The sequence below is a fragment of the Citrus sinensis genome, chromosome 3 (assembly GCF_022201045.2).
Source record: "Citrus sinensis cultivar Valencia sweet orange chromosome 3, DVS_A1.0, whole genome shotgun sequence".
In the NCBI taxonomy this organism is placed as follows: Eukaryota; Viridiplantae; Streptophyta; class Magnoliopsida; order Sapindales; family Rutaceae; genus Citrus; species Citrus sinensis.
Genome location: NC_068558.1, coordinates 19,991,995 through 20,003,606, shown reverse-complemented (window position 1 = coordinate 20,003,606; position 11,612 = coordinate 19,991,995). Strand labels below are relative to the sequence as shown.

The following is an 11,612-nucleotide window of genomic DNA, read 5'->3' as shown; positions in this document are numbered from 1 at the left end:
ACCCCCCAAAAAAAATATCATATCAGAATTTTTTATTTTTTTAAGCTTTCAAAAAATAAAAAAGAAAGAAAAGAAATTGATGAAAAAAATCAAGAAGTTGCAGTGGGTAGGGGAGAAAAAGAAGAAAAACACTTGGAGAGAGAAAGAGCACGAGGATATAACGGTAAATTAGTTCAATGTAAAGATAATAATATTAAAAAAATTAAAAGTTATCAATATTTTAATATTAAATTAAAATTACATAAATATCTAAATAATGGGACACGTTGTAAAAGCAGAAGCTAGCGACTGTCGCTAGCACTCCTCGATGCGGTTGTTGCTTGTTGCAGCAGATTCACTAACTTTCGGCTGAAAAAGTTGATTTTTCGTTGAGCGTGCCTGGGATCACTTTAAATGCCGCCCGCTACGTCCTTAAACTTTAATCTTTTATCAGTCGATCTGTATTAATTACAAGATAAAAGAAAATCTTAATTCCATTAAAAAAAAAAAATCTTAATTAATTCTATTAAACAAGGAATTAAAATTTATGATTGTGTCCGAGTCTTGTGGGAGTGATGAGGGACAATGTACACTGTAAAGGCCCAAAACTAATTATTTAAAGGAATAAATGAAATGGTTAGTTTTTACCTACACTCATAAATTTCCTGCGGGCACCTATTAATTTAAACATGTCATCAAGTTATATCTATTTATCAAATTTCGTCGTAACCATTATAATAAGAATAAGAAGGACATAAAGGTAAATTCTATTATTAAATTAAATGAGGATTTCTCCTGTTAAAAGAATTACAATATCAATAGTGCGATTATTATGAACCATTTAATTTAAAATGAAACACCTCTACCTTTGATTTATCTATAATAGATAGTTACTATTTACTAATTACCCCAATTATTGGTAATTCCTTAAATCTTAATTTAATTTAGATCTATCTTATATCATATTAGTAAAAAAAAATTAATACATAACTAATAAATAATTTTTTAATCACTTTTTCATGATAAAATATAAAAAATAAAAATACAATTGAACTCTTTTTAACAAGGGGATATGTAATAAACAAAATCATTATAAAAGCATTCCATAAGACTTCAAGTTAGATCTTTTCTTTTCGAAAAAAGACTTTAAATTAGATGCATTTTATGCACATTATTTAGACGTACATTTTATTTTGTTGTTTACTAGTTTTGAAAATGTAAAATATTAACATGTAAATTTTATATGAATTATACACTTCAAAAAAAAAATCATCAACTTATAATAAATGGTTTATGAATTGAATCATAAAGTTGTTAATACTGCCCATAAATAGATAGTTTTTATTGTTAGTTATTTTGATAATGTTAAGACATAGTACATGGTGAATGATATGATACAAAATAATAAAATATGATGAAAATTATAAAATCACACGCAATGGAAATTAGAGGGTTATGTAATGGTAAATATGTTTAGAAAATTATGTAATTTTCCATTAAAAATATTGAAAATTTTTAAAATCCTTATTGAGATTTGATGAGAATAAAATAATAATGGAAACAAAACAATTGATTGTTGTTATCTTTATTAATCAATACAAAGATTGATTGCCATTCAACTTAAAGATGGCTTCAACCTTAGTTAATCCATCTAATTCCCAAATACTATAACAATTGCATCATTTCTATAATTATTTATTCATTAATTATAGATTTGTTTTTTGAAAGAATTCATTTATGATAGAAATTCAGCACTTATGCTTATTAAAATGAATTTCATGAGTTTATGTTTTTCATCAATTATAAGAGAAATCGTTATATATGAAGATTACTTTTGTAGCTTTTCACTATACGTATAAATTATCAAAATCAACATTAATGCATTAAGAAATTTATATCAATCAGGTAATGTAATTATAATTTAGTGATATAAGATAAAAACACAATTTGTGTATAAATAATGAAATTTACTTAACAAGTGACTTATACAAAAGAACTTATATAATGTAATTTGTATACCATTTATAAATAAATAGTATAATTAATTATATTTTGTTCATATAAACCATTAAATAATCAGATTTTTTTGTAGCCTTTGATTGTTGTGTTTGAATTAGTTTCTTCTTCTTTCTAGGTTGTAAATCTCCTCTCTTTCCCATTTAACTTGTATGATTTCTTATCCTTTATTGAATCTAAATTATTTAACCAGTAAAGACTTATATCCACGATAAACACTTTAACTTTTTTTTTTTTAATTTTATCCTATTTAATTATTGTAAATGGTAGATTTCATCTAATAGTTCACATTAATCGCACAATTGATGTTGGGATTTTTAAAGAGCATCATATAAGGACCCATTAAATAAAAATTCAAATGAAAACAATAAAAAGTTCACATTATTTTTAATAATTTCAAATAAAAAAATTTAAACGTTTAACCAATTAAACCATCATTAATTATTCAAAACTTATGGCACAAAGAATATGTTTTGGATAATTTGATAATTCATGTTATAAGAATAAAATAATTAAATTAAAGTTATGTTAAGATTAGTGATTAACAATGGTTAAAAGACTTGTATGTAAAAAAAATGATCAAATTGATTAATACTTTAAACTTTTTCATTATTTTAAATTCTAAAAAATAATGTGAATTGTTTAGAAATAAAATTTGCAATGGGGTAGATTTACTTAAATAGTAGGTTGGAAATACCTAGGTGGGCAAATTTCAATTCAGTTCGGTTTTATGCAAAACCGGACCGAATTGAACCAGTTCGGTTTCATTATGATATAAACATTTTTAAACCAAAAAGCATCAATTACGAACCAAACCGAACCGACAAAATCAGCTACTGGAATCCAGATCTCACAAAAACCGAGCCCCTAAAAAATGCAGGATCAAGTTTTCAAAGAGATAAAAATCAAATTTTCAAAGATCCTACAGAAGCCCTGATTCTACAAATATAGAATCAGTTAAAAGAATCTCACTCCAATTTCTCCATTTGATTAAAAAAACATGAGTTTTAATGCTATTAAAACAAAAGCCATTACTACAAATTAAACAAAAATAATATCAGAGAGAGCGGCAGAGATAGGGAGACAAATTGACATTAGACGCAAGCTCCGACAGCAGTTGACAGACGGTGATGGCTGGCTATGTGAGACTTGACGCCTGGCTATATGTGACGTGACGGCTGAACATGTCGTAGCAGTAAAATTAGTAAGAAAGAGGCGAGCTATTTGTTGTATTCTTACTGTTTTGGGGTTTTGTTTGTTTGCTTGTTGACGCAGTTCGGTTTTGATTTTCATTAATCCCAACCGAAATGGAATAGTTGAGTTCAGGTTATTAGACAAAATCAAACCCAATCGATTCGGTTTGATTCTCCGATTTTCTGTCCGCCCCCATAAATATCCCCACCCTGGTGGCAAAATGGTTAATTTCTGCCTATACCCCTTAAGTTTTGACAAAATATCAATGTCCATCCAAAACTTTTGAGATGCGGTCAAATCACACCTATAGTTCTTTCAAATTGTGCAAGTAAAATTGGATGGACACAGGATGGGTAATATTTGATGACATGTCGGACTTCGTGAGTCCGCATTGACATTTATCAAAACTAGGGGTTAGGACTCACTGTGGGCGGAAATTATCCATAAATAAAAATAAACTGAAGAAAAAGAAACGGTGAAAACGGAGAGAGAGGGAAGGCGAATGAATATGAAGCGGTCGTTAATTAGAACAACCTATAAATAAACAGTAATAATAACAGCAATTAGCATTCAGCAATAGAAAGAAAGTGGAAAAAATTTAAAAAAATTGAGGGAGGAGACAAAAACATCCGTGATGGTGGCTTTATTCCATTTTGCTAACTAAATTAACACAAAAACAAAAATATTTTTTTTTGAAAAAACTGTTGGGTTTCATTAGCATTAAAAGTAACAGAAGCAGATACCAAAATTTTCAAAAACCATGAGAACAAAAATGAAGGGAAGAATATCAAGAATAGGGAGTTATGCGATATCATCTTCGATTAGAGATCATCAACAACAGCCTTGCATTACTTGTACCACCTTCAACATTCTTGCTCCCATCTACAAACGCCTCTCCAATGAGGTTTCTTTTTGTATTGTTTTGCTTTTTTTGTTTTTGTTTTTATTTTCGTGTATTTTTATTTTGTTTTGGGTTTAATTTAAAATTTCAAATCATATGGAGGATCAGAATTGCCGGGAAAGTGATTGCAGAGCGTATTGGTTTGGTAGAAACCAGAGGATATTAGATTGGCTGTTGTATGAACGATCTTCCATTATTTGTCTTCAGGTTTTTGTTTTAACTTTACTTTCATTAAAATTTACATTGATTTTGAACTTCTATGCAATTTATTTACTTATAAATTTGAAATATATTTCTAATGGCAGGAGTTTTGGGTTGGTAACGAAGAGCTCGTAGACATGTATGAGAAGAGATTGAGTGATGCTGGTTATGTCAATTTCAAGCTTGCCCGTACCAACAACCGTGGCGATGGTGTGTGTATTTCTTTTCTTTTTTTTTTTGTTAATAACATTTTGTGAATATTAGTTTCCGAAGTGTAAATGAGTGGAAATGAAATAGATGAAAAAATTATGATTAGAATGTTGTAGCTTGGGGGAACAAAAGAAACTGATGAAGTCATTATTATAGGTCTGCTGACTGCGGTGCATAAGGATTACTTTAGAGTTGTCAACTACCGGGATTTGCTCTTCAATGATTTTGGAGATCGTGTTGCTCAGTTGTTACATGTTGAATTAATAGACCCTTTTTCACAGTGTCGAAATGGTGATCTTCGGCAGGAAATTCTCATTGTGAATACCCATTTGTTATTTCCTCATGATTCTAGTCTCTCTTTAGTCCGATTACATCAGGTGAATTTGTTTTTGCCTTTTCATTTTTATTTTTTGACATAATTTCTCATTTTGATCTCAATTACATCATGTTTCATTTAGGTATATAAAATTCTGCAACATGTGGAGTCTTATCAGAAAGAACACAATCTCAAGCCCATTCCTATCATACTATGCGGGTAAATTTATGATTGCTTTTCTTTCCATTTGGAAGGTATCTTGCTTTAGTATGATTATTATCCTATTTAATTTCTCTGACTTGCGTTTTATATTTCACTATAGTGACTGGAACGGGAGCAAACGCGGGCATGTTTACAAATTCCTCAGATCACAGGGATTTGTGTCATCATATGATACCGCTCATCAGTATACAGATGCTGATGCACACAAGGTCATTTTAATGTTCATGCAACAAGTTTTATTCCATTTCATCTAAAAGCCTGGTCGAAGCAAATATGTGTCGATTATGTTTCTCATATCTTTTAGATAATCTTCACAGTGGGTTAGTCACCGCAATCATCGAGGTAACATATGTGGCGTAGATTTCATATGGCTTCTTAATCCCAATAAATACCGAAAATTATTGAAAGCGAGCTGGAGTGAAGCAGTATTTGGGATGTTCAAGGTTAGATCTCCCTATCTGACAAGCCTATCGAAATTCATTAGGTGTACCTAGTCATATGATTTTTGATGAGATGCATCTGTTTCTTACCTGAATTAACTGACTCATTCAGTAAGTAGCTTATTGTTGGCTGATTTTGGCTACAAGTTTCAATGCTTAGAGAAGTGATTTTAATTAACTAACTCTACATTTCTTCTCTAAGAGCTGGATATGACCGTCCTTAGTAAATTACTGTTCAAAAGTAGCTGCAGAAAACTATTGAAAGAACAATATTGAAGTAGGGATTAAAAATTTTCGAGTTGGATATACCTTCTCTCAAAATTCTCATGCCTGGGATTCCATATACATTCCTGCCACAGCAAGAAGCAGATTATTTTGGTCGACTTATGTGGCATTGCTTCCTCTCTCTTTCGCTCTCTTTTTTTACTTTTAGGCTTTTAAAATGTGTTGATATTGATAAAAGGCCTAAAAAACTGGTTGAGACGTCTCAGTTTACTAGTTTCTCTCAACTTCAGATTAATTCCCCATTTCTTTTCTTCGAATGATGGTGTTAATGAGTTGAAATGAATCTCTGGTCTTATTCTACTTGTGGCCAGAGTCCTCCAATCTAACAATATCCGATAATAGTGGCAATCCTCGAGTCTGTCCTGAATTCTCTATGCAGTGTCTTCAATTTCCTGAAGTCTCTTAAAGCAGGCTGGCATAAGTACCGTATTTCTTATGCCTCTGAATACCTCTTTTGCTGGCTGTCTTACCCATTGTATGTAAATTGCTTTTACTCTGAGCTTGTGCAAATAACAAGACTCTGCACAATTACTCCCATGGTGTCCACTACCTAAAAGTGATTTATAGATTTGTGTAGGGCGGAACCAGGATTTTGATTTAGGCGTTGCCAAAATACATATAAAAAAACATTGCAACAAAAATAAACTAAATGCTATTCAAAATCTTAAATTAATGAAAATACAAATAATTATATATTACACCATATGATTCACTCATGTATCAAAATGAACTTACGAATAAAAATTAATAATTATAATTAATAAATTAACAATGCACACATCTTAATACTAAAGTAACACACATAATTCATAAATTAATACAAAACAGATTGTGCCTAAAAATATAAATTAAAAGTTCATAATGCAAAATTCCTTATTAAATAATAAGAATTTGAAGAATAGGTACAAAGAATATAAACCTTTAAAAAAAAAGAAGAAGAAGAAAGCAAACTTTGGATCCTTGGCCCTTGTGAGAGAATCAAAGAACTTAAAAAGGAAGTTGAATGGGTTGTTCAGTTATGTTATGTGAAATAAACTTAAAAAAGGAAATGGAAGATGAAGTTGCCAATTTTGAGCCTTGGGGGTTTGAGGTACATTTTTACTCTTTGATGGGGGTAGAAAAAAGTGGTGTATAAATAAAAATTAAAATAATGACTGTAAAGTAGGAGTATTAATATATTTTGAATGTTTAGGAGTTGTTGGTTATTGATATTTTTCTCAACCTTTTAGTTTTTATTTAATATTTTAAAATTTCTATAATATTAAAAAAATTTCAAAATTTTGGTGGTTGCCCGGGCAACCCCGGGTGTATGAGTGGTTCCGCCACTGATTTGTGGTTGATTCAAAGGACTGTTTTTTCCTTTTAAAATGCAAGACTTTTTGATCTCCTTGCATATGATAATATTACATTCCTAGTTTTGCTGTCTACTTAGGTCTTCGAAGAGGTTTGTATTTGGTTTTTAGCTCAACTTACTACATAAGATGTAAACGTACCAAGCAACTTCATGAGTTTTCTTCTCTGAACATGAAACGTTCTTACTTTCAGTGTCTTCTGCGGAGAGCTTCCCTTACAGAAACTGATGCATTTGCATTTCTGAAAGCTGACAATGATGGCGATTACATTACCTACTCAGGTTTCTGTGAAGCTCTTGAACAGGTATTGTGTATTGTTATATGATCTCAGCTCATTTTCTCTTTATTTCTCTCATGGTTTCTGAGCAGGCCTCTCAATGTTGTGTCATTCTTCAGCTTAATTTAACTGGCCACAAACATGGTCTCGCTGATGAAGAGACAAAGGACTTGTGGGTCCAAGCTGATATTGATGGGAACGGTGTCGTTGATTATAAAGAATTTCAGGTAGATTCAATGAAGCTATCTTTATATAGCTCTCAATTATGCGTATTATCAGAACGTTCCTCAAGCACATGCAGATAAAGCTATGTGATCTTTGTTGAATCCTATCTATTTTAGATTTTCTGCAACTTAAATTTGTGTTTCATCGCTGTACTTTGAATCTAGTGGGTTCTGAATAATGATTACTTGCATTGATGTCAATGCTTTTAGTTTTGTCTGTGATCTCTAATTATAATGGTAATGCTTCTACATGATGGAACTGCAGCAGCGAATTTGGAAGACCACATGGTCAGATCAAAGAAATGACCTCAATGATGAAGATGAAGATGGTTTTGTGAAAAGTAGTCTGGAGCAAACAATTGGTTTTAGCGTAAAGAATGCAGTTCTCTTCCCTCCTGAAGTAGAGAAGGGAAGGTGGCCTGAAAACTATTCTCTTTCTGATCATGCCCGTCTCACTGTGGTCTTCTCACCAATTAGAATGCCATGCTCTCGGTTATCTTGACTAACCTCACATGCTATGCAATTTGAGTTTGAAGCCACATTAGCATATAGGGCAAATAGTTTAGAAGCCACATAACTGCTTCTTGGATTCTTCAGATGACACATCCATACAGGAAGAACATAAGTACAGAGGAAGGGTGCATGGTTCATGCGATGGGATGCTCAAATAGCTCATCGGATTCTTCTTGGGAGAGCTTAAGATTCCACGAAATAGTGCTGTGCTCAATGAATCATGCGGTATACGTGCTGCCCTACAGAACTGCTCCGATTCTCTTACTGGGAAGGGTAGCCCAGAGGACGATATTTAAGATGATAACTGATTTCAACCCATGCAAATTGCACTTTCTCTTAATAGCCTTGGGGGCGAGTGAAAGAAGGCGAGTGAAAGAAGATAGAGATTTATTCAGTGGTTGACACGAGTGGTCTTGAAGCAAAAAGTTTTTGTAAGTACAGTTGAAGCACCCACTCTGTAACTTATTGTACATGAAGTACAAAATTCCAATTGGAGTTTAGCACAACCATCATTAAATTGGTGATATCAAAATGATTTGGGCAATGCTCACTCCTCTACCTTTTAAAAAAAATATTAAAAAATTAGGAAATTTAAAGTGTACATAGTATGTTAAGGAGAGACTCTTTAGCTGGTTACATCGACTGTGCTTTTAAGGATTACTTCTTGCATTGTCGGTTCTGTTTTGTGTAGAAGAGAACATCATGAGAATTAAGAAGTACCTTAATTTAAGAAAAAAAAATTTAGAAAAAAAAAATCCAAATTAAAGAATAGTCTATTAGAGAAACACAATAACGCCAATAATTCTCTCACCTCTGAATTTTTTAGCTGATGGCTTTTAAAAGATTGCTCAGCATTAGCAACCAAGATGACTTTCAAAAAGAGAGAAAAGTAAAAATTGTTTAGCATGATGACTTTTAAGCTATTGCTTGGCCATAGCATTCAAGTTGGAATCAAAGCACTAAGCATATTCGTAAAGCCTGATCTTTTTATCTAAGATAAAGAAAAGCTTTCAACTTTAACAAGCTTATCTCTTGGTTGTATTACTTATTTGTGCCTCCCACGTTTTAGAATGAGAAAAGACCCTGAACAATGAAAAAAATCACACTTATTCCATAGAATTTAATCAATTAGTATAAGATTATTATCTATTAGGGAGATAGTTTGTTTCTCCCAACTAAAATCAATATATACTAGTTACTCTTTATTATTTTCGTTATAACTAATAACTCTCATGACATACTAATTTTATTGTATTATCTATATTTTCAAATATATTATTATTCATATTTATTATTAAATAAATAAATCATAAGAATGGATATTAAAATAAAAAAATTAAATACTAAAAAGAATAAATATAGGTTTGGGTGTAAAAAAAATAAGAGTAATAATATAGCCACAAACTCTTGTATAAACCAATGTGTCATTAATTTATTGGTTGAATGAAAATATAAAATAATATAAATAAATCATGTGGGCCAAAAGATATTTAATTCAACCAACGAATTAATGCCACATCAGTTTGTATAAAATAAGTTTGTACAAGAGTTTATAGCTATATCATTACTAAAAAAAATAATTATGAGACTTTTTTTTATAATTTTTGTTATTTTTAAACATTTTTCTAATAAAAAATATATATTTTATATTCTCAAGATAAAATATCTAGGGATGGCAATGAATTGGATCTGATCCAAGATCCACGTGATCCAAATCCAAATGGATCGGATTTGGGTCGGTTTAAAATGAATTTGGATCGGATTTGGATATCGATGTGCGGATCTAAGTAAAATGCAAGTTATGCAACCCAAGAGGGGGGGGGTGAATTGAGATTTTAAAATTATGCAATACAATTCGCATAACAATTTAATCTATTGCCTTAATCAAATCAAAAACAATAAATTCAATCAAGCACAATATTAAAAGAGTAAGGGAAGAGAAAACAAACACAATGATTTTTACGTGGTTCGGCTATCCCCGTCTACGTCCACGCTTCCAAGCACACCCGGCTTGAGGATTTCACTATCCAAGCCTCCCAAGGCTTCAAATGTTTACAATTGACTTCCAATGTGTCAATGGACTTTTACAACAAGAGATTATTTCCCTAATCTCTTCACCCCAAGTGTTTCTCACACTTGTACACTCACAATTTAATGAGAAATGAAAATCACAACAATGAAACTCTCTTTAAGAGTAGATAACAAATTATAGCTCAATGATGATTCAATCAATGATGATTTGCGAAATGGAAGCTCAATATATGTTATATGATCTTGTTTTTCCTTGTATTAGTTATTAGAATGAAGTTTGAGTTGAATTTTTATAGTGAAAGCCCAAAAACTAGCCGTTATAGGCAAATTCCCGCGCCCAAGCGGTTAGCCACTTGATTATCCGGCTAGCCGCTTAGGAACAGTGATATTACTGTTATTTTTGAATTTTGCTACAATAATACTGTTCACTGAAATTACACTTTGACCAAAACTTTCTGTAATTATACTATGGCCCAAAACGTTATAAAACTTTATAAATATGTCCAATTTCAGAACTTTCTAAGAATAGTTGTCTTTCCTAAAATTTTTGAAATTATGATATGACCCCAAATATTTTATTATTTCGCACAAAGGTCTTTTTCAACATAATACACATATTTTTCAAAGTTCTCAAAACCTTTCATTTTAGTCCAAAATATTCATAAATTATAGTGTGGCCCAAAACATTTCAAATGTTTGTAAAAACGTCCAACTCCGACATTTAATACTTATTAAAATCAAAGATTTCAAAACTTAGCATTTAAGTCCAAATTACTCAAATCCACAAAATATTTTACTTTGTAAAAATAAAATCTTTTACTTTAGAAAAGTATTTAATTAAATTAATCTCTTGAGCTTCTCAAATGCTAAATCATGCATCAATTAAATCACACCGGCTTTACAAGAATTTATCGCACTAATTTGTTCGTTGAACTCTAAACTATATTCTTGATGTCGCCGTTGTCCGTTGAGTGTCTTCAATCTTGATTTCACTTGATTCACTTGTATAAATATTATCCTTAAAAAACTAGTGAAAATGTGAAATACAATATTTATTATTTTTACTTAAGACACATGTTTGTTATCATCAAAATTACATTATGTAAAGCCCTTTAGGCTAACACTAAGATGGATCTGGAGCAGGTCTGGATCTATCTTAATATCTAAATCCATATCCATATTCACTAATCTTTTAATTTTATTTTATTTTAAAAGTTTCTTAACAATTGTGGAATTATAATGATAATAAATTTTATTCATAGCACATTAGTGATATTTACCATGCATTTAAACTCTTCAAACTTAAAGGTTAGTTTTGTAAATTTAAAGGTCAGCCAACCCCAAAGCATGTACATATAATATTCAAATTGCAAGTCAAGTAATACAACTCGATAATTTATTTTATTGTATTGGCTAAATAATTTTTAAGGAATATAGTTATTCATATATTT

General features: G+C 30.9%; 1 protein-coding gene across 3 annotated transcripts; it reads left to right on the top strand.

The window, feature by feature from the left end:
* Window positions 1-3,654: 3,654 nt before the first annotated feature.
* On the top strand, window positions 3,655-8,675 carry LOC102625727 (uncharacterized calcium-binding protein At1g02270-like). 3 transcript variants are annotated; one of them, XM_006478015.4, is made up of 10 exons: window positions 3,655-4,093; window positions 4,193-4,297; window positions 4,396-4,501; window positions 4,658-4,878; window positions 4,960-5,036; window positions 5,140-5,248; window positions 5,357-5,482; window positions 7,310-7,420; window positions 7,513-7,620; window positions 7,886-8,675. In XM_006478015.4, the coding sequence occupies exons 1-10, from the start codon at window positions 3,950-3,952 to the stop codon at window positions 8,117-8,119; spliced, it is 1,341 nt and encodes a 446-aa protein (XP_006478078.2). In that variant the 5' UTR covers window positions 3,655-3,949; the 3' UTR covers window positions 8,120-8,675. The 3 variants fall into 3 exon arrangements, with proteins under 3 accessions (XP_006478078.2, XP_006478077.2, XP_006478079.2); XM_006478014.4 differs by having other exon boundaries at window positions 3,658-4,093; window positions 7,883-8,675; XM_006478016.4 differs by having other exon boundaries at window positions 3,659-4,093; window positions 4,199-4,297; window positions 7,883-8,675.
* Window positions 8,676-11,612: the final 2,937 nt, after the last annotated feature.